At 38.2% G+C, this 22,759-nt stretch overlaps 3 protein-coding genes across 6 annotated transcripts; 1 reads left to right on the top strand and 2 right to left on the bottom strand.

Annotated features, from left to right (window-relative positions):
- Window positions 1-4,018: 4,018 nt before the first annotated feature.
- LOC135103824 (U6 snRNA-associated Sm-like protein LSm6) lies at window positions 4,019-7,550 on the bottom strand. 2 transcript variants are annotated; one of them, XM_064010626.1, is made up of 3 exons: window positions 7,462-7,550; window positions 6,524-6,632; window positions 4,019-4,526 (listed from the first exon to the last, which is right to left on the bottom strand). In XM_064010626.1, exons 1-3 carry the CDS (start codon window positions 7,522-7,524, stop codon window positions 4,378-4,380), a joined length of 321 nt encoding a protein of 106 aa, XP_063866696.1. In that variant the 5' UTR covers window positions 7,525-7,550; the 3' UTR covers window positions 4,019-4,377. The 2 variants fall into 2 exon arrangements, with proteins under 2 accessions (XP_063866696.1, XP_063866697.1); XM_064010627.1 differs by lacking the exon at window positions 7,462-7,550 and adding an exon at window positions 7,228-7,269.
- A 243-nt stretch (window positions 7,551-7,793) lies between these two features.
- Window positions 7,794-14,599, top strand: LOC135103826 (uncharacterized). Its single transcript, XM_064010631.1, has 5 exons — window positions 7,794-7,931; window positions 10,268-10,394; window positions 11,193-11,372; window positions 11,482-11,670; window positions 11,807-14,599. Exons 1-5 carry the CDS (start codon window positions 7,918-7,920, stop codon window positions 11,924-11,926), a joined length of 630 nt encoding a protein of 209 aa, XP_063866701.1. The 5' UTR covers window positions 7,794-7,917; the 3' UTR covers window positions 11,927-14,599.
- On the bottom strand, window positions 10,034-22,366 carry LOC135103825 (myosin-11-like). Of its 3 annotated transcripts, none has more exons than XM_064010630.1 (14): window positions 22,076-22,366; window positions 21,891-21,957; window positions 21,348-21,524; window positions 20,800-20,901; window positions 20,163-20,291; window positions 19,562-19,753; window positions 19,213-19,351; window positions 18,978-19,120; window positions 18,313-18,536; window positions 17,813-18,010; window positions 17,552-17,683; window positions 16,376-16,546; window positions 15,915-16,032; window positions 10,034-11,718 (listed from the first exon to the last, which is right to left on the bottom strand). In XM_064010630.1, the coding sequence occupies exons 1-13, from the start codon at window positions 22,081-22,083 to the stop codon at window positions 15,936-15,938; spliced, it is 1,779 nt and encodes a 592-aa protein (XP_063866700.1). In that variant the 5' UTR covers window positions 22,084-22,366; the 3' UTR covers window positions 10,034-11,718; window positions 15,915-15,935. The 3 variants fall into 3 exon arrangements, with proteins under 3 accessions (XP_063866700.1, XP_063866699.1, XP_063866698.1); XM_064010629.1 differs by lacking the exon at window positions 10,034-11,718 and adding an exon at window positions 12,640-15,688; XM_064010628.1 differs by lacking the exon at window positions 10,034-11,718 and having other exon boundaries at window positions 12,640-16,032.
- Between the last annotated feature and the right edge of the window lie 393 nt (window positions 22,367-22,759).

The raw sequence follows: 22,759 nt of genomic DNA on the forward strand, positions 1-22,759 counted from the left end.
TATGGGGTGTAGGTGGGGTGATTGCCCAATTACACCTGTCTGCTTCTATACTTGTGTCTTCTTGTTTAGATTTTGCAGGTGGAGTGTTTATGAGAGAGTTTTTAGTATAAGGAGAGGTTAGAAAATGATTGTTTTGGTGTTGAATCTCAAAATAGTTCGCTAATGTGTGTGGAGATGGCTTCCTTGGCACACACACACACACACACACACACACACTTCTCTCCCTCCTCTCATCCCTCCACACACACGCGCACGGGAGAGAAACGATGATCCGGGAACATAAATATCAAAGAGACGCGTGTGCTTTACCTTTCTCACCTGCACACCACTTTCATAAACGTACGCAACTCTGCCATAACTCACCAGACCACACCTGCTAATTAACACACGCCTTTTGTACCTGGCCGCCGTTACCCTTCTCTCTCACACACACGCTGCCCTTGTTTGCGTTATCAAAGTGCATTAGAATATACACACACCCGCGGTCGCTCTCTTTCCCTTGGCTTGCTGTTCCCATCCCACCGCTCCTACTCCCTGCTGTTCTTCCTCCTTCCTCCTCTACCTCCCCACGCTCCCTCATCCCATCCCCGTTCCCTTTGCAGCCGCCCATATTACAGTACTACTTTTTAATGAACGGTGTGGGAGAAATGCGTGAAGGGTGTGTTAGGTGGTCATTAGCAGGCTCACCCTTCCTAGCATTCATCGATACATGGGGAAACGCATCATCATCAATACTATCGTCATTATTACCGTTCTAGTCGTCGCTTCTTCTCATCATATGAAGGAAAAGAATCAAAATTATGTAGAAAGGTTGACTTCTATTAATTATACATGAAAGAAAAGAAAAGAATATATATATATATATATATGTTACGCATAATGTGGACAATTGCCTAATGTGAACATTAGGCAGAAAATTGCCTAATGTGTACATCAAGCAAGTAGGTTGCGTAAAGTTTACAAATTGTTAACATTAGGCAAAAAATGCCTATTGTTCAAATTATGCAGCTCAATTTTGCCCAATGTGAATAAGGAAAACATAATTAATTAATGCAATATTAGTATAAGTAAAATAGGTCAATCGATCTCAGGGTTCAGTTGAGTCCAATCACAAATTTTTGCATGATCTGCCTGGGTGACAGCGCGAGTTGCATTTAATTTCTTTTCTTAGGCAGCTGCACCTTCCTGATGTACATTGAGTAGTACATTGACACTTTGTATAACCTTGCCCACCAGTGGCTCTTGCTGTTGCTGTTCTCATCGATAGGCAGATATCAGGAACCTCTTCAGACTTTATAAGGGTCTGTTTGATCCCACTTAGGTCAGCTGGTGTAAATTTTGTTCTAATAATAACCTAACCTAACCTAACCTAACCTAACCTAACCTAACCTAACCTAACCTAACCTAACCTAACCTAACCTAACTATAACAGACCCAAAGTTTCGAACAACATTCGAACAAAACTGTAGACACTGGTTTGTCATTCAATTCACATTAGGCAAAATACCCTTGCCTAATTTGAAAATCATGCCTAAAGTGGACATTAAGCAAGTAAGTTGCCTATTGTCAACATCGTGCAAACAAATTGCCTAATATGAAGATTAGGCAATTTCACTGCCTAATGTTCACATTAGGCAATTATCCACATTATGCGTGACATATATATATATATATATATATATATATATATATATATATATATATATATATATATATATATATATATATATATATATATATATATATATATATATATATATATATATATATATATATATATATATATGTGTGTGTGTGTGTGTGTGTGTGTGTGTGTAAGCATAAGAGACCCTAGTGATAGTTAAGGAATATGTAAGAGAGAGAGAGAGAGAGAGAGAGAGAGAGAGAGATAGGACATGGATGAAAATAATCACATTTTCTAACGTAAGCGAAGTGTGGTAAGCAAATGAAATGGAAGGTAATGAACTCAGAGCATAAAAGCAGCGGTAAGTCAAAAGAAGTACAGAAGTATATATTGTACTACATATGCATACATATATTGTTACTACTACCGTCACAAAGGTTAAAACCGCTCTGTTCATACATTAGACAAGGAAGTAAATGAGCAAAACATCCACAAATGTAACATCGACTCATTTTTTTTTTTTTTTTTTCCGTTTGTTACATTCAGGAAGGCGAGAAGGCAAGCATCCTCTACGAGTCTATCAGTGTCTATTATTTTCGTCCGTGCAATGCGGACCCAAGAGAATTTTACCACACAACACTTGGCAGGCAAATATTACAGAACGGGTCAGCTCGTATGGTATTTATTTAGTGTCTTTCTTTACATCATTATTAATTTTCGTGCCCTTCATCGTTTTTTTTTTTTTTTTTCCTCAAAGCAATGAGGGCCAAGAGAATTTTTTACCACACGCCACCTGACAACTAAATATTAAGGAACGGGGCAGCCTGTTATGATCGTTAAGGGGTGTGGCACTTGGTCTGGCAGCTCATAAACTATACCAGAACGTCTCAAGTCTTCCTGGTACTACACACAAGGGCAGACTTGGGTGTAGAAACAATAAAGCTCCGCCGTTCTTCCAAGACTTGCGCTTTGTTGTCCAGATGGCGCCTTTCGTCACGCCAAGGCTTGCAATCTAACATCTGTGACTGATTATTTCATACCGGCATTAACTAATATATATACTTTTTCTTTCATGCCACAACTTCCGTTACCGAGAAAGGAAAGGAGAACGTTGTGAATATTCGAGGACGCTTAAGTGAGTGAGCGAGTGAGGAACTTGAAAAAAGAGAGATAGAGCGCTGCATGCTTGAGTCACCTTAGGAATGAATGCTATTTCATGCGGTACTGCTCTAGATTATATGGTACAGCTCCTTCAGTCTTTTTGGTTACGCGAGTGCTTGAATTACTGTACGTCAGGAGACTTTCTTAGCCGGCCTTTGTGGTTTGCTAAATTGAGTCAAGTGCACGGGTAACTTCCATATCGTTCACCTCACCCCCTCTCCACTTTAAGCCACGTATGCGAGAAGCCAAGCTGGGAGATTTGAGTGGTGGCAGGCAGGCTCGGTGGTAATTTTAATCTAGGACGTTTAAGTAAGATATCACGACCATTTCCACCTCTGCTCAGAACATGCTTCAATTCTTTATTAGGCTGTAATATGTTTCGAGAGGAGCAGAAGACTCGCACAACTCTGTCAATGCCGACGAGCAACGTGGATACCATGGCCCGTAAGCTTCCTGCTAAGGATTCATACTGAGGCGTCAGAAAAAAGATGAATGGAGGAAAGAAGGGGAGAAGGCAGGAGCGTCGGGAGAGGGAGGAAAGGGAACCTTTTATTTATTATTATTTTTTCTCCCTCTCTCCAAGGGCCTGCCTGGTGGTACTTATGCACGTGAAATTTGAGTGTAGAATGAGACATATCCAAGAATCTTGTAAAATGTCTGCAATGTAGGAATGGGAGGTGAAAGCAATGGAAGCCTAACAGATTTATGACACTCATTTATATTCAAAACTTTACTGAGAGGGTCAGCCTCAGGTCACCGAATCAGCACCAATTCAGCCGTGGCAGTAATGACTCTACAAGGGATGTCGCTCTGGTAAATGTAGACAGATGATGCCATCTTACAAATATACAGCAAAATATTACTACTGTTAAAAAATAGGCAGCACATGAAGATTGACACTAAGCACAGCACCCCAGTAGTGCAGAACTAGGTAGTATGCCTAGATCAAACACTGAAACCTGAGCAAGGCATGGGTATCTTGTGGGCTGTCTCTCCTTCCACACTTAAGACTTCCACCAGGTTGCCCTTAGCCAGTGTGGCATAACATATCACCAGTGATGGCAGGCCTTTATCCAGCAGTGCATCATGTGGGCTGATGATGACAATGATGCAATCAGTTACACTGCAAGAGCTGCAAACAAAAGGTAATCATACCATACTTCTTTTAAGTCTACTGCTATCACTGAGCCAAGCAAATTGTTACCAGAAACAGGAAGTAATATAAAGCATTAATATTCATAGCATTTTATTCCCGCACTGCATGAGTGTCATGCATTCCTTTGTATTTCACAAAAAGAAATACAACACATTTCAAAAGAGCTCTCATCCAATCTTATGAAAATATCATGTTTGCCAAAAGTATCACATTTTTTTTCCATTTTGTGATGCTTAATATTATCCAGCCAAAGATTACAAATCAAATACCCACATACAAATGTTTCCTGTTAAAATTTAAGGAAACACTTTTCATGCTTGGTAAGAAACTTAAATGTAAGTGCAAGCCTTAAGCAATATATCCTGTAAAACATACAGGCAGCATAATCAGACATTAGAACTTAATTATCTATGAGTAGAAAATGATGATTATCTGATTATCCTCTTCTTTTCTGAGTGGATATGTAGAGGACATTGTTTCCTCTGATGAAGGCATCTCCATATTTGTTCTTGAGCTGCCCATTCAGGTACTCCTCACTCTGTTCCAGCGCAATGTTCATGTAGCCGTCAAGACACGCAAGAACACCTGGGAGGAAATGCTAATTAAGCCTTGTGCAATACAAGACACCACTTTTCAACTTCTATTTTCTTTCATCATAGTACTCTATGACTAATTTTCTTAATATCACCACATTCAAGGTACATTGTAGTAACCACTGCTTTCAAACTTGGGAAAAACTGTCAGAATGATCTCTAAGTCTACAATGAAAAGAGAATGAGAATTAAGTTAATTATATGAGGATAAATTTGAAAAAATAAATCCCTGAATATGTACTTATAATGTTAGTAATAAAAATGAAAGACGTAAGAAGAGAAATTACAAAATCAGTGAGGATGCAGAACATCAACATTATAAAGGTTGTAGCTGAATCTGGGTGAGTGACAAAATGAAGGTAAGTAGAAATCAGTATATGTATTCATACTACATTTATGGCATGGGAGAAAAGACCATACAATAGAACTGAATAGAATGCAAAGTGGGATGTGTTTCAGGTTAATTAAATGGATGGAAAGAGGTGTGGCTAGATGCTGAATATATATGTGTACTTCAGGAAGATTGAAAGGTATACCATATATATATATATATATATATATATATATATATATATATATATATATATATATATATATATATATATATATATATATATATATATATATATATATATATATATATATATATAAAGTAAAGTGATAAAGGCAACGACAAGGTTTCAGTATGAAACAAATATGCGATATCACCTGAATGTCAGTCCTTTCAGCGATGTTGTGAAAGTGAATAAATGAAGATTGAGAGTTTGAAGCAAAAACTAAAAAGGAATCAGAGCAGTTAGCTGTCAATGCTGCAAGAATCCCTACAAGTGCCTAGCTCCACACATTCTGTCTTCAGTCTACACATTGAAGAGCAGGACTGAGGATGCTGAGGATCTTGATAACACCCTGTCCAAAGGGATGAAGCATGACCATCACCTTGACACCCTAAGGATGCCTGAGAGTGTAGCCAAGGTACAACAATGGACTATGGTCTGAACAAATTAATGAATACCATAACTAAGAAGTTGGGAATGATCCCCAAGATTCTCCACCACAGCTCCTATGTTCTATGTTCATAAGAGGAGGCAGGTCATGATAAGACAGCCATCTAACAAAATTGGTGAAACTGCACCATACAGTCAGCTATCCTGAGAGCAACACCTTTGTGAGATTTTAATTATGATCTTCACTATCTGGTATAATGTTCATATATTCTCTTACAGAAATGGATGGCTTATGAGTGTCTCCCACTTTTGTGGTCCAAGACAATCTCTTCTGGCCAGGGTCATGATATAAAATTCCCATCCAAAGTTATGGTCCTCAAAGTCATCTTCAGTGGGTGATGTTTTATTTCTCCTCCCTCCTTTGAGAAGAATTTCAAGGTCAACATAATGATGTAGTGAAACCCTGCATGGTCACTACAACTGAAGGGAACCCTTACATCTTCCTACAAACTCTAAGCCCACAAGGCCAAATGACTTAAAAATGGATTGAAATGAATGTGCTGTATCACTGATCTCCAACATCCCCTCCCAAGACTTGAATACTTCAATTGTTGCATGGGTAGTGGAGTTCTAAAAATCAACAAGCATCCACGCATCCATGACTGTCTGCCATGCCATTGCTGTCAAAACTCAGGGAAAAAGCCCACTTCACCAAACATTTCAGCTAGATCCATTCAGAAGTTAAGGCTGATATTATTCTTGATTTTCTCAGTTCTATTTTTTTCATCCAATAACTAACCATAAAAATCCACAAGTATTTTTTTAATTAGATCAATAACTTAATTTTACTGTATAGGCATAATTTTTCCAGGAATATCACAGTAGCCCAATAAATATAGTTCATGTTAAAAATACATACCTTGGGGAGCACAAATAAAAAAAGAATATGCAAGCAATACATTTACCTAAAAGCAACCCAAACACTCTTTACGCAAGTAAAATTCATTACACCTTTCCCGTAAAAACAAATACCAGTTCAACATACCTCTGTAGTCAACACCTGAGTTCAGCTTGACAACAACAGGCCGTCCAATAATCTGCTGCAGAAACTCATTTGGAGTTTGCCGTCGACTCATGGTTGAAAGACAGAGGGTCTGAAGGGAAATATTGAAAGTGGCTGAAACATCTCATGGCTTTAACTTAAAAATAGTCAAAATATCTTGCACCCTAAAGTAGAGAGAAATTAAACATTCTGAGCAGAGCAAGAAATGGTTGAAATATCTTATGAACTAAACCAGAACTGCCTGGAATTTTATTGCTTAAAGTAAAAACAATCAGAACATTTCACTGATTAAACTGAAAACACGCAGGATATCACATAACCTAAACTAAAAACAAATAAAATAGCAAGCATTTTATTAGTAAGTCAATACATTTGCTATAAAACAAATCTCATTAGTTTCAAAACTTTATTTTCCTAAACATTTGGGATAGTAATAATGAAATAGCATTTGCGTTTCCATCTGCGGGCTAGATTAAGTTGGTTTTAGCTTCATTCAGTTCATTAATTTCACTTCGATGTTTAGATAACGATTTGAAAAGGCTGCATATCTTGAAGAGAAATCAAGTGTCTGGATAACAGGCAAAGATTACTTCTCTAATACCTGGATTGTATACCACCAGAGAAACAGAACTGCTTGACCACAGTGGAGGCCCACCTTAGCTACGCCCTTAGAAGTGAAATCTTACCAAGTAAACTACGTAAATACCCAACATAACTGTGTCCTGAATTACGTTCTGCTCACACTGACAGACAAAAATGCCGGGAACTCTTAGCAATGCATATAATGACTAAAAGTAATGTTAAAACGAAGATAAATGTCCGTCAGAAAAGCTATGCACCCTCGGGAGGTTATGTGTCGGTCTGTACTACGTGAAATAAATGCTATACTTGCCAATTGAAAGAGAAATTGTAATGTTTACCACGAGCACACTGAACAGCTGAGCCCGCGCTGATAATAACGCGGTATTCGGCCCACTTCCCATTTTGGCTCGCTATCTTGTGCATTCCCATTTTTTTTAACTGCTATAGAAAATATCCTTAATTTATCTTATTAGTTTTAAAGCCATGTATATCATGATATATATACTGTAAAGAAAATATTATTAGTCTTCCTGTTATTCCTGCATACTTTTTTTCTTCTTTTCTTTACTTTATTTCACAGATAATTACCTTGTACATACTTTACTAATATATAATCATTTACCTTCAGTAACAATAGTATTCTTATTTTTTTCTCTTACATTCTTTTTTTGTGTGTGTGTGTGTGTGTGTGTGTGTGTGGTGCGGTACTCGGCTAGTGGATATTGTTTACACCGCGCGCCGAGTACCGCACTCCCACTTGTTCTGGGAAGCCTTCTAACTCTTGTCCCATCTGTATGTGGCTCTTTGGGTAAGTTCCTCTTTGATTTACTCGTCATGCTGTCTTTCACGGTGTTCCAGTCCCTGTGTGAACTCTCCTTCTCACCACCACTGCAGGAGCGGCGCCTCAGTAAGTGCCTCAGTGCAGGTGTCCTCTCTGCCCTCCCACGTCCGCCTCACCCTTTCAAAGAGAGTATAGTGCCCCGGTATTATATGTTTATGCAACGTAAGACTCCTTTAGCACAATTTGTAACGTTGGATATGCTTGGGTCATGTAACTGATACCACCTTTAGAGTTGCCAGTCATTTTGAAACCTATTGCTACTGATGAGAATCATGACTCGGAGAAGATGTGTTGTAATAAATCTGTGTATAGCAGCCCATCTGGTAAAGGTATGGATAAGAATACTGAAAATGCGAGTATTCCCTTACTAATATGCCCAATTATTTATTTATTTATTTATTTTATTTATTTATTTTTTCCAATGGAGAGAGTTCGTTTCTTAGCAGATGCCAAGACAGTTAAAAAAAAAAAAAAAAAACACATCCACTCTCTTAACCGGCAGATACAAATAAGCAAACATAACCTGCTGATCAGGAGTGGCAATGCTTTATCCAACAGCCAGAAATAGTGAACAGTGTCAACCTAGTCTCACAGGAGGTAACAAATGGTGGGTGAAGGATACTGGCCAGCTTAGTAATCACACATTACCCAAGGTGATAGGTGTGGTAGCCAACTCACTAGTCACTTAGAAAGTACTAGGAAGATGGTTATGTTGTCACATTGGAAAAAAGTAAGATGCTGCCATACAAATAAAAGTACACATAACACTTGAAGCCAGCATGAATAAAGAAATGTGAGCCGATGTCTGAGCAGCTGTGGGTTATTAGCATAATGTGACTAACACTGATTTGTATAGAGTCAAGTTTTACAATTTCACTAAAAACAACATACATTTTTGTTCATTTAGTTCATTGCACTCTTTTTCCTTAGTTGGATACTATTTTGCATGTGTGGAAAAGACAAATCTACAAAAAGTACATTGATTTATGATAATGTCAAGGAAATAATGTTGCTTTAAATTTTACTTTTATTTTTGTCACATATATTTTTTTTTGTCTAATAGTTTGTTTCTTATGCTCCTTTCTGTTGCTGTCATTTGTTAAAACCACAGTGGTAGTGCTGTTGGCACTTTTAATGATCAAATATCACTAGGAGCTATTTCATATTGCTGATTTGATTCTCATTATTCATATTTCAGACTTGTTTTTTGTTTGATGATAACTTTCTATGATTAAATATATTATTTATTTACTCCTTGATTTAAAATAAGTCAGACTGTTTTTTTTTTTTTTTTTTTTGTGTTTGCTTCTTATTGATATTTTAATATTAACATTACTTTATAATAGAAAACTAAACTGAGTTACATTTCTACTTTGAAATGTACTCAGCTGTTATACTTGCTAGCACTAAATTCACTGGTGTGGATTTTTTTAATTACTCTTCTATTTTATTTTTTGAACTATACAAGATTTTACTGTATTTGTTCACCATCATGGTCTGTTGAATTATAATGTGAGTCTTTAGCTAAAGCACCACTGAAATGCTTATAGAGTGAATCATAACATGACAGAAAAGAAAACGGTTATACCAACCTAACACAAAATCTGGGAGTACCTAACTATGAGTTGTCAGGTGAACGTGTGTCTGATGTTCATTCCAGCATGTCAGTTTCAGATGGCTGTGAGTGCTGCATCAGTGTAGTGGCCCAACCCACGACTTACCAAGGTTAGGGTAGGTCAGGCAAGGTTGTATTGATCCCTATGAGTGACCCAACCAAACCTTACCTAACCTAATCTCTGTAAGCCAAGGTGCAGTTTGAATATAGCCTTGGCACAGGTATTGGATAATCATATTAGAAGGCAATCTCTTTCTTCCCCTGGACTCAGGATACTTGTTTGTTTGAGACAAAGGTGTGTTCTTATGACAAGGTATCTTCTTGGGACACTCTGTAGTCCTACTGTAGAAATGTGCATGATACACTGGTTTATACTATAATTCATACTATATGTCCATATATTTAAAGTTCTGATAATGAAATACTGGTGATATTGCATTTTATGAAACATTCAAGTTCTATAATTGTTTATTTTTTTTACATAATACTGATGAATAAAAATATGTTATGCAGCAGAGAATTTCGTCACCGCAGAAAAGTAACACATCATGGAATCACAGCTCTCCAGATACTGCTGTCTCCTGCATTGAAAGTTTGATACAAACTTCAAAAAGTAGGAAAAAAGTGTAAGAACAGAATAACACATTCTTCCTGCTTCATTTAGTAATATAGCAACATTTCTTTCTAGGAGGTTATTTAAGTCAAGTGCATCAAGGATGGGTGACGAGGAGTACAGCATTACGCTGTGCCACGGCACCTCCCGACACGATGTGCTGGTGAAGGGCACCTTGACCTTGGAGGAGCTGTCTAGAACGGTCAGTCAGTTTCTCTCTCTCTCTCTCTCTCTCTCTCTCTCTCTCTCTCTCTCTCTCTCTCTCTCTCTCTCTCTCTCTCTCTCTCTCTCTCTCTCTCTCTCTCTCTCTCTCTCTCTCTCTCTCTCTCTCTCTCTCTCTCTCTCTCTCTCTCTCTCTCTCTCTCTCTCTCTCTCTCTCTCTCTCTCTCTCTCTCTCTCTCTCTCTCTCTCTCTCTCTCTCTCTCTCTCTCTCTCTGTTGTAGGTACGTAAGAGGGGAAGAGGGGAACTGGCCAAGAGAAACAAAAAAGTGTGAAAAGAAGGGACCACTCAGAGTGCCAGTCCCTAAAGAGAGGTTAAAAAGGATCATCCAAAATTGAAGGATGTCTTGAAACCTTCCTCTTGAAAGCATTCAAGCCATAGGAAGGAGGAAATACAGAAGCAGGCAGCGGGTTCCAGAGTTTACCAGAAAAGATCAGGTTACCCTCTATACTTAATTACAGTGTGGGTTGATTATCTAATGTGCACTAAAGGAAAAGCAACCTCAAGTGGCTTGTAAATGGCCAATACTTGTTATTGTCACTCATCCTGCCAGTGAACCATCCTATCATTGGTGCTCTTAAGAAGAAGCTTGCAAGTCTGAAATGGTTATAGTAGTAAAGACTAATCATTAATTTCTTATTATTATCGATTGATGATTTCAAAGAAAAAATGTAGTATTCCCAGATCATGTTTTTTCTTCATATGAGATGTCAAAGTAGAATTTCAAACCTCACATTTATTACCAATTATCAGCAATGAAATTTGATTATTGTCTTTCAGATTGAGGAATTGACTGATGTGCTCCACAACAGCCAGAAAATCATTCACCGAGGGAAGACCCTGTCCCGGGGCGAGGCAACTCTGGCATCATGTGGTGTGGGTCCCGGCGCCAAGTTGATGGTGCTAGGCAAGAAGCATGAACATGAGGACAACAGCATCAATTTTAAGGCTGTCCTAAAAGTAAGCAGTGACATAAAAGACATGTTATCATGTTCTTACACATAAGACTACATCTCCCCAATTTCATCTATTCTGCAGAAGACTTCTAACTGCATGCTCTATCTGACAGATTGAGGAATCATGCAGCAAAGTAGAACGGCGCCTCAATGATGCCATTCCAGAGGTGGAAGGAATTTCACAAGGATACATGGATCCCCAATTGTGTGGGGAGGCACTCACTAAGCTCAGGAAGCAGCTCCTTGCCGTTAATGAAGACTTCATGCGTCATCTGGAGCAGTTGGATGGTATTGATTTCCAGGTGAGTTCCAAGGAGATAAATTATGCAGGAATACTTGAAGTTCCATTTCTACAGAGTAAAATACTAAGCCAGTGAATGTATGAATAGTTTTAAGCACTGATTTACAAAATAAGGTAGCATTTATTTTCTGCAACAGGAAACAGATGTTCGTGCCAGGCAGCGACGGAAAGCACTAGTGAAGAGAATCCAAGAGTTGATGGAACGGTGTGACCGAGAACATGAACACATCAACAAATTGCTGCTGAATTACACCTAGTATTGGAGTGGCACCTTGTAGTTCAGCCTTCTGGAAGACGCTTAACTCAGTTTTCTAGTTTACACTCAGTGGTGGGTTTTAATTAGCAGAGTGTGTGTAATATATTAATTTATACTTGTGCTATAAAAGAGTGACCTTGAGATTTAAAAGATGTGAGTGTGTTTTCAGCACATGGGAAGACTTGTTACACAGCATGCTGGCAGCTTGGTATGAGCAAAATCATAGATACTTAAACACTAGAGTGTTTTCACATGTACAATAACTGTTAATTAACTTTCAGAAGATGGGAAAATTACATTTTTTTTATCATTTTTGTATGCAAAAATGCATGAGGTTGTTTGGCAACTAAATTACTTACAAAAAGGTGAACACATCAGTCATATTCTACTGGCCTGCTATTCATGTAGTTATAGCTAATTTTGTTGAGCTATCTGGCATAGCTCATCAAAAGTATAATTGGGATTCAGTATGGTAACTTTCTTCTCCAAAAAGCATATGAATGGCAGCTGCCTTGTTGTTTTCCTTATATTCAGTGTTACAATCAATAATATCCTGCTTAAAAATCAAATAATTCCAATGTTTAATAAGATTTGCCATGTCATAGTGATGGGACTTTGAATTTATATATTCACACTCAGTTTTATGTACTAAATGTAACATTATGTGTTCATACAGTAAAATGACATATATATTCATATATAAATATATGCAATGCCAGATAGTTTAGGAAGTACTAACATGATATGAATAATGCAGGTTATACTGTATTTGTGGAAGTGTTACAAAGGATAGGTACCAAAAATTGTGGCATATTGATCTTTACATTTTATATTTTTTATAACAAAATTGGCAAATTTCAAATAAGGTGTTAGTTTTGCTGAAGTAACCAAGTCCCCATCCTTGCACTTATTGTTAATGAAGCAAGCCCTGTAAAGCTAGTGATGGACAGTGCTGCAGGAGCTTCATGAAGAGATTGATACTGATACTAGAAAGATCTGTGTGTGTATGTGTGTGTGTGTGTGTGTGTGTGTGTGTGTGTGTGTGTGTGTGAGAGAGAGAGAGAGAGAATAGGAGTAGAATTATGTGTGGTTTTAATTATTAACTTTGGAATCATAACTTGAAATCATACTAATGCATGGAAGTGAATAGTAAGTTCACTGGAAGAGTACTTGAACAGTGGAGAAAGGGCTACATTATACTTCAGTTATCAGACTGTGTAAGCAGATTTACTTGGCAAATGCTACAATTTTTGGTACAGAAGAGGTACATCCAGGTGTAAACAATAAATGTCATACAGTGATGCTTCTCATATTATTAATTTTCACTGAAATATGTTATGCTGTTATTTGCACTTGGGAATAAAAAAAAAAAAGTGAGGAGATTCACTAGTTTTTAATATGACAGTATCAGTGATTTTGAGAACATTGGATAGAATATTTGACCTTTGTTTGCTTTACCAAATGGTATCTAAACATAATAATTTATTCTCTTTTAAAATCTTAGAAAAGGTTTAGGAAGATTAGCTTACTCTAGGCTTGTGGAATGAGAGGAGAAAAGTTAATTTCACCTGTGAAAGACGGTTTCTTTCCCAGTGCAAATGCAAAGATTAATGTAATTTGCACTGCATGACATTTGTTGTATGATTATGGAACTAACATGGTTTTAAAGCATTCAAAACTTAAATTAAGGTTCAAATGTGTAGCATATAATGAACTTTATACAAAGCCTATTGCATTGCCTTTTCCAAGAGAGCTCTACTGTACATATGTTTACATAGTGTATTTATTTTTCCTACACCATACATTTTTATAGACCCTCTTGTTACACATGACCAATTCGCCCTCTGAAAGGAAATTTGTATGGAAATATATAAAAGTTATGCTGGCCAAGTATCATATGCATCAGAAAGTTCTTTGGCATTTCAAACAAAATCTCATTAATCACTTCAGTTGTCTGAGCGTTGATGTAAATGTCATTGACATTTTGTGTAAAGGAACTTTTTCATAATATGAGATGTGAATAACTTTTACTGCTGTTACAGAGATCCACCATCACTCAGAGAACTGATACACTGACAGCTTGATACTTTTATATAATAGCAATACTTCAATAGATCAAAGGTAGGCATCCACATCTGTTATTGCCTGATGTTCTGACAGATACCATCAAAGTTTGGTTGTTCCCTGCGACTCTTCTGCTCACCACCTCAGCCTTACGCCATTGTCATCAGTGTGTGGCATCTTGCCATCTCAGTTTCCTGATCACCACAAAATACTAATGACCTCAGGAATTCATTCTGTGTGGTTGCTTAGATTAGTACTGGCAGATTTCATGCAAACTGTTTTGTTCTGTTTTGTATAAAATTAAAGGCTTTATTTTTTATTTTTATTGTACATATTGGTGGCTTCCTGAAGAATATTATTATTAGAATGTAGCTTCTGAATATTTTCTGCTTGAAATAAAAAGGTGTTCACTATTTAATTAAATGCCTCTGTGATGTTCTGTGTCCTGCTGGTGACAAGTACTATGTGCTGTTTTGATGCCAGTGACTAGCACAGTTACCGCAGGACCTGGCCAGGTTGTACATCCGTCACACTTTTAAGATACAAGGTAATATTTTTCTCATATAAGCTTGTGATCAAAATAATCTTTCTAATAAAATACTTTGTGCAATATTTTTTTTATTTTACCCCCATAGATACTAAATTACATTTGTCACTTTTAGGGTACAAGCAGTATGTTATTGTACTAGTGACACCTAAGATTGTTTCCAAAGGCTGGAAACAGTGAAGGAAACAGAGTGTAGAGTAGCAATGCACGAATGATGATGGAGAAAGAGATCACCCAAATACTCATACTTACTGATATGTAAAAACTGAAAATGCAAAGCATTAAGGTGATGATGGGCATTGATATGAAGGATGATGGTGGATGGATATCTGAATGAAATGATATTAAGAATGGGAAGCTTTCAGAGTAATACACATTATTAGATAAACAACTGGTAAATACCTCAGCCTGCATGTTTTGTTAATAGGAAGATACTTGGCTATTACAAATCGATGATTCAAGTAAAATGTATTGAGGCAAGACCTACAAGTTACATGTTTTACAAATCACATAAAGAATATGATGTATACTAACATAAATAAAGCATAATTAAATTCTTTAGCACTTCAAGGATAAAGAAAAGTTGAAATGCTGATTTTCATCATTATTATGAAAATAATGTTATAGAAGAATACAAATACAATAATACTGTGCAAAAATGCAGTACAATTCACAGTACTGTATAATATTACATAATCAATATGGTGATATGATGTGGCTGTACAATAAATTCTTTAATTCAATATATATATATATATATATATATATATATATATATATATATATATATATATATATATATATATATATATATATATATATATATATATATATATATATATATATATACCAGGACAGCAATCCCACACAGGGTGGCCCTGAGAAAGTAACACACACACACACACACACACCATTCACACCCTTAGCCCCATCAACCCCTGGTGGAGAGGGATAGTTTCATGGACCACTGTGCTGCACTATTAGCACAGCTGGTCATGCACTAATAAATAAATAAATAAATAAATAAATAAATAAGCAAACTACAAACTAGCACACTCACAGTAGAATTACCAGGATGACAAATGGGTCAAGAACACTGCCAGATCCCAGCTGAGCTACTTCAGGAGCTAGACAACCTAAGAGGCAATTTGTCTGGGGGATCAGATCACCAAAGGCCAGATTAGTGAAGGCATCCAAAATGTAGATGATGGACAGGTTGGTTACTTATGATTATGTAATGAGTATGTGATGTAAGAAACATGCATCAGCCAGAAGCTGTCTTGCTCCATATTTCTGTCTCTAAAATTGTTACTTTACACTACCAATGACCAGTCCACCCAACTCAACTCACTACAAGAGAGAGAGGAAGCACACTTACCATTAATGAACTTGGCCACCATCATGAAGTCTTGAAGCCTCCCTGGTCAGACTTGTGGTGCTTCAGTGTCAAAAATCTACGTTCCGCTGTGACAAGGCGCTCCTCCACCTCTGCTACTCTGCACGACAATAATGAAATGCTAAAAATATGACTCATTCACACAAAATCTACAATTACTGATAAAATTATCAAAAGAATTCTTTTTTGAACTTCAAGCAATATCTTAACTTAGATTTTACATAACTATATATTATGGCATCTAACAAATATGAGCAAATAATATGTACTACATAAAATTTTAGAAATTTCTAAAGTGAACATCCGTAAATAAAGTTTTACATTTATAGGAAAGAGTAAATATAAAATATATTTAAACATACTGACAAAGGTAGTGGGTTAACTTGCATCTAATATAAAAATACTTGCCAACTAGTGTTAATACACAGAAGTAACAGACTCACCTTGCCTTGTACTGTGACAGGAGGTTCTCATTGACAGCAAGGTTTGTGTTGGCACTGTGCAGGGCAAGGGCCGTGTGCTGCTGCTGGCTCTGAGCTTCCTGTAAGTGCTGGTTTAGCTCAGACACTCTCTGTTCATAGTCTCTCTTCTGGTCCCTCATCTGAGCCTGTAACCTGTATTGGAATAGAAATAAATTAATAAATAAATAAAATAGATTAAAAAAACTACAGTATAACAGTTTGGTGTTAATTAGCAAGATATGAGAACCTTCAAAGTAAATTTTCAACTTTGACACTACAGTACCCGTCAAGTTTCACAGTATCTGAGTTTTGTGATCCTTAAGTCTCGTGCTAAGTCCTAAATTTTTATTATCAAAACTTTCACACATTATTTCCTCAAGTTTTGCAATTTCATCACGTATGAGTCATGCATTCCTACCACTGGCATCACAGATAGCAAAAATAAATATGTATGTGCTATGCATTGCATACTTATTTCCATGTACAGTTCACATACCAGAACATAAAAATTCTTTATGTGGATAAACCACTTGTTAACCACAACACCAGTCACACTGGCTTGTAGTGAGAGAGAAGGAGAGAGAGGCCAGCGACAGCACCACCACACTGTGAAAAAACACAAAAACGAACAAGCGGTGTCTCACTACTGTGGCAGATGTGATGGTGCTGCACTGCTGAGTCACTCCAGATGTAAGGACAACACACACACACTCACAATTTTAGATGCAATGGTGCTGCACTGCCATACTACTAGATGTGAGAACAAGACACTCACACTCACTCTCAGACACAGTTTTAGATGTGGTGGCACTTCACTGCCACAATGCCAGATGTAAGGACACACACACACAAAGTTTTAGATGTGATGGTGCTGCACTGCCTCACTGCTGAATCCTGCTATGAATGTGATGACAAAACACACACACACACACACACACACACACACACACACACACACACACACACACACACACTGTCTGGGCCATGCAACTGGAATAAATAAGCATTTTTCCAGTGTTTTCAATACCCTGAGTTTCATGATCCTTGAGTTTAGCATTATGCTTTCAGAAGAAAGCAATCACAAAACTTGGTAGGATACTGTATGGTATGTGTGGTTATTTTGCACACAACTGAATATAAGGGGAAGGGAATTCTAACCTGGAGTAGCTTTCCTGAATGACCGCAGCACTCTGGTAGCACTGTGTCAGAGCCTCTCGGTGTGTGTTTTCCGAGGCCTCCAGTCGACCCTCAGCACCTGATGTCAGCTCCTCCACTTCCTCCATCTTCAGTCTTTGAACAATGGTTAGCACATTTACCTCATTTACTAATATGGATTATTTCAGTTTCTGTATTGTAAAAGTAAGAGATAGACAATGTCAGAATAAGTGGTACACACGATATGTTGTCACTCCATCTTACCGCAACTGTTTCTTTAGAAATTTGTGGCTTCTGCTGCTCTCCTCTTGTAGTTTCTCTAACTGAGTGGTGACCTTAACTAAGTTCCTCTTGGCTTCCTCACCTTCCAACCTTGCCCTAGCAGACTCACTTCTTGCTTTACTCAGTCTTTCTTCCAGCTCAGTAATTCTCTCCAAAAGGTCCTTCCTCTGCTCTTCAATCCTGAAAAGTTTTGATTTTACATTCCACACTCTCACTGGTGATTTAAGAGTACCAAATATAAGATACATCCGATAATCAAAGTCTTGCTTACAAGTTTTACATAAAAATGTATCTTATTTCTTTACTCAGGGCTATGATGGCTGAAGATGAGATCACAATTTTAAAGTATGTCTCGATGGAGTTGAATGTACTCCTATCTCAAAACCTAAATAATGTGTGCTTAGTCAAGGCGATCGCTTCACCTGGTGATCTTCAGAGTGTGATGTGGGGCAAAGGTAATGACCACAGGTAAGAAGACTTACTCTTTAACATTCTGCAGCCCAAGAGATGACATGCTATCTCTTTCAGCCATGAGGGAGGCAAGCTGTGCCTCAAGGGAGCTGATGCGCTGGTGAAGATTCAGAGTTTCCAGGCGATGCTGCTCCTTCCTCTGAGTCACTTCCTCCTGTAGTTGCTCTGCCTCCTCCATCACCTTCTTCAGGTCTCTCTGAGCACGATCATAATCCAGCTGCTTCTCACTCAGAGACTGAAGGAATATAATAGCACCCCAATCAACTCACACTAACGAGTTAAATAATATGATTCAATAAGTAGAAAATTATATATAAAGTTCTTCTGTTTTCTAACATTTCTATCGAGGGAATAGCATTGTAACTTATGAGACACATAATGAGGTAAAGAAAGTTGTAAGCTAGCATCTGCAGAAAGCCTATGTAGCATCACTATGATTAAAAAAAAATGAAAACTCAGGCTAGCCCACTCAAAGGAGGCAGCCTAAGCTATTCCTTCTTTCACATAGTCCCATCATTAGCATAAATAAATAAGTGATGAAGAGGATGTCATGAATATCTGCAGTCTGCTTAACAAAGTGGTTCAGTGTGTGTGCGTCCTGAGGGAGTTTCCTGGAACAGGTGTCCTGGAAGATTAAATTAGACCTGGAAAGATACAGAACAAGGCCTCATCTCACCATCTCAAGCTTTGCCACTTCCTGTGACATCTTCTTAATGTTGGTGTTGTAGTCATGCTTCACCTTAGTCACCTCAGCCTGAGCTCTCCTCCCAGCTTCCTCTGTCAGGGAGGCCACAGTCCCCTCCAGTCTACGCACCTCATCTGCATCAAGTAAAGGGAATTAAGGTAGAATTTCACAAGTTATTGATTTTGTCTCCTATGACATTCACTCGCTGTGACTGACATGATCTTACTTAATGCATGCTTCTCTCGCAGAAGGGCAGCATCTTTTTCTACAAGAGAGTCCTCAGCTATGCGCACACTTTCAGCTACCCGGGTCTGTGCCTCCTTTAGTTTCTCCTTCACACTGACCAAAACCTTGGCCAAGTGGTCCTGGATAGATTAAAGCTGCATGAGTACAAATCACAGTATACTGAGTGTTGTTGTTTTAACAGACTAAACATGCTCAAAACTCCACATCTACATAGGCTATACTATTCACATTTATCAATTAATAATTGACCTTTACACCTCACAATACCCCTACAGCTTCAGCCTTACATTTGGAATAATCTAGTATGGATTCTAAATTCAAAGACATACCCTATTTGCCTTCAGGCTTTGAACTTGTGCCAGGAGCAGACGAAGATCCTCACTCTGCTCCACAAACTTTTTATTGAGGCCATTGAAGGAGTTGCTAACCTCCCGTGCACTGGCCTCCTTCTCCTCCACCAGTGACTTCAGCACCTGGGCTGCCTGGTGCTCCTGGTCCAGCCGAGTCTCAAGAGATGCAATCTGTCAGAAAAAAACAATGAGACAAGTTTTTGCAAAGGTGTTTGAAAAAATCTACCTTCAACAAAAAGTACAGTTTATATTTTACCATTACTTGTAATTTATATTATATGAAAGGAAAATACATACCATATATGCATACATATACCAAGGCTGTCTCCCACCAAAAAAGTGGTTAGACAAAACAGGACACACAACTTTCACATTCACACTCATTCACACCACTCTCTCAGCCCCTTGGCCCCTGAGAGAGGAGAGAAAGTACTCCTGCCTTCACTTTACAGAGATCAGTTGCACTGTATGAATGATAGAGGACTGAGAAATAAAAGCAACATCCCAGAAAGAAACAGCACATTGATGATGATGATTATTGTGACTGTACAAGATTATGTTTTACTGGACTTATGCTCACCTCCTTCTTTAGGTCACGATTTGACTTGAGAATGACCATCTTCTCTTCTTCCGCTGCAGCTGCCTGAGCCCTCAGCCTCTGTGTTTCCTCCTCCAGAGCATCTATTGCCTTCATGTATTCCTCAGACTCCTTTATGCAATACAGGGAAAGAATAACATGTTATCCTCATCTCCAGTATTAGGCCCATCAATGTTATCTATGAGCATATCAACACCTTGTAAATCAGAGTATTCCAGCTGCCTTAATCTACTGAATGGTCTAGCCTCTCCATCTATTCCTGGATTTTTCTCTTAAATCTTATCAACATCTACTTCAAAATTTTCATATATTCTTCCTTCCCTTTTGTGTTGCAATACTCAAACCAATTCAGCAAAAGTAAACACATATTACTTTTATAGTTAATGTGAAGAGTAAATATATGTATATATGTATGTATGTACAAAAGTACTAATGAACCTACATAATATTTTCCTCCTGAGACACCAGGAAGATAACATGTGCTGTACATTACCACATGCTTGCCACTTCACTTCAATTGACAAGCAGCACAGAGGTGATAAAACTGAAGTCAGTAAGCACAAGCATTGCTAGTAAAACCACAGCAAAACAAGTACATAAAAATGCAAAATATACTAACTTTGGAAGCCACATGAGAGCCCTGGGATGCCAGCAGTGCCTGGTGGAGCCGCTGCACCTCCAGGCCTTGTCTGCGGCTCTCTGCCTGGCTGGCTTCCTTCTCCTGACAAAATGCCACAATGTCAGAAAACTTTTCAAACAAAAAAATGTACTAATATTTTAAAGGCTGGCATTCAATATAAATTAATCTACCTAACTATATATCAGGCCAGCAATCCCATATGGGGTGGCCCAGAAAAGGCACCACACATTCGCACACATACACACACACATGCCATTCATATCATTAATGTTCTTAGCCCCGTCCTGGTGAAAAGGGAGAATCTTGTGGTCTACTATACAATACCCTAGGAGCCCAGACGTACATAAGTAAATAAACAAATGAAATAAAATAAAAGCTGAGGAAAAACCCTTGGGAAAAAAAAAAAAAAAAAAGTCTCTTCCAACTTCACATGCTTGCCACTGGTGTCCTGCACACATAAATCAACCTGCACCTATGTTAGTGTTGCCTTAGAAGTGTGCTGCACGGGAGGGTAATGAATGAGTCACCTTCAGGGAAGTCTCCAGCTCTTGCTTCAAGAGGATGATTTCCTCTGCAGCATCCTGGAGAACAGCTGCCTTCACCTGCTGCTGGAGGGACTCAAGCCGGGACTGCAGCTGTTTCCCGCTCACCTCAGCTCTGTGCTGCTGCTCTGCTGCTTCCTCATGCAGGCTGTCTATGGTGGCCTGCAGAGATGCATCAAGTATTACAACAGAACTGGTACTATGTTTTTGTATGAGAGAGAGAGAGAGAGAGAGAGAGAGAGAGAGAGAGAGAGAGAGAGAGAGAGAGAGAGAGAGAGAGAGAGAGAGAGAGAGAGAGAGAGAGAGAGACCATCTCATAAAAAGTTTCTAGTGCTTCATAATTCAAAATTGAAATTCTAGTTTATCTTATGAGCAAAGAACGTTGTACCCACACCGGGCATGAGCATATTTGCAGCACAGTCTTAACATCACCCACCACATCAATCACTGTCACAAGGACGCTACCACTGTGAAGACCACAGTGACCCCCATGTAAGCTAAAAAATCAACACAGTAAGCATGCTTTACCTGCTGCCGAGTTAAAAGAACAGCCTGCTTCTGCACAGTGTCTTCATAATCTTGCAGAAGGCTGTCCCTGCGAAGGAAACACAATTGTCAAGTGCCTGCAACTCAGCGCTACTCTTATATTGCAGAAACAGAGAATGTTACAGAAAAAAAATGTAAAATAATGTCTAAGGAGGTTCAACACTTACCTCTCCATCCTCCACACCAGCGCCTGCAACACAAGGCTTGAACTGCACTCTTGTACTAAAAAGATAAATAATTAAACACGTAAAATACTAGAGAAAAAAAAGCCGCTATATAGTAAGTGGCGTGGCTGCAAAACACCTCAGCTCACCCCTACACCTCATGTCACACCACAGATTCCACCACTCCTATCTCACGCCTCGTTCCTCCTATTAACTTGAAGGGCTCTTCCCCTCAACCCTCTTGACACTTGATTGTTTGGGTTTTGGTCTCCCCTTGCTGATGATGATTATTCGTTCTGTTATCACCTTTGTAACGGCACTTCCTATTTCTTGTTTCCTTTTTTTGTTTTTTTACGCTACTTCCCATAATGACTGTCTTTCCTACATTTTTTATTGTTGTTGATCAAAAGTGTAGCCTTTACAGTGGTAATTCCTCTCTGGATGTTCCTTCTTATTATCTTGAATCTCCTTTCTTCTTCTTTTGCTTCTCTTTTCTTTTCTACTGTTAACGAAACTTAATGTCTTTTTCCCTTTGTTCTTTCAGTATATTTATTTTCAAGCAAGTACATTCCAATACTGTCCTCTTCTTTTCTGTAAGGCTGTTGCTGTAATCTTACACTTCTTCTTCCTCAAGTGATGGTGGTGGTGGTGATGGCGATGGTGGTAATAGTTACTGGTGACTCATCT

This window comes from Scylla paramamosain, chromosome 9 (assembly GCF_035594125.1).
Source record: "Scylla paramamosain isolate STU-SP2022 chromosome 9, ASM3559412v1, whole genome shotgun sequence".
Classification (NCBI taxonomy): Eukaryota; Metazoa; Arthropoda; class Malacostraca; order Decapoda; family Portunidae; genus Scylla; species Scylla paramamosain.

What these genes read in the sequence shown, in the direction of transcription:
- LOC135103825 (XM_064010630.1), bottom strand. An exon ending in AAGTGGCAAAGCTTGAGATG is followed by an intron (nt 18,537 to 18,977) that starts GTGAGATGAGGC and finishes ATATTCCTTCAG; the next exon opens with TCTCTGAGTGAGAAGCAGCT. An exon ending in GGGCTGCAGAATGTTAAAGA is followed by an intron (nt 18,011 to 18,312) that starts GTAAGTCTTCTT and finishes AAAACTTTTCAG; the next exon opens with GATTGAAGAGCAGAGGAAGG.
- LOC135103826 (XM_064010631.1), top strand. An exon ending in TGGAGGAGCTGTCTAGAACG is followed by an intron (nt 10,395 to 11,192) that starts GTCAGTCAGTTT and finishes ATTGTCTTTCAG; the next exon opens with ATTGAGGAATTGACTGATGT. An exon ending in ATTTTAAGGCTGTCCTAAAA is followed by an intron (nt 11,373 to 11,481) that starts GTAAGCAGTGAC and finishes TCTATCTGACAG; the next exon opens with ATTGAGGAATCATGCAGCAA.
- LOC135103824 (XM_064010626.1), bottom strand. Translation starts at nt 7,524, where the DNA reads ATGGGAAGTGGGCCGAATACCGCGTTATTATCAGCGCGGGCTCAGCTG. An exon ending in AGCTGTTCAGTGTGCTCGTG is followed by an intron (nt 6,633 to 7,461) that starts GTAAACATTACA and finishes ATTTCCCTTCAG; the next exon opens with ACCCTCTGTCTTTCAACCAT. An exon ending in CTCAGGTGTTGACTACAGAG is followed by an intron (nt 4,527 to 6,523) that starts GTATGTTGAACT and finishes ATTTCCTCCCAG; the next exon opens with GTGTTCTTGCGTGTCTTGAC.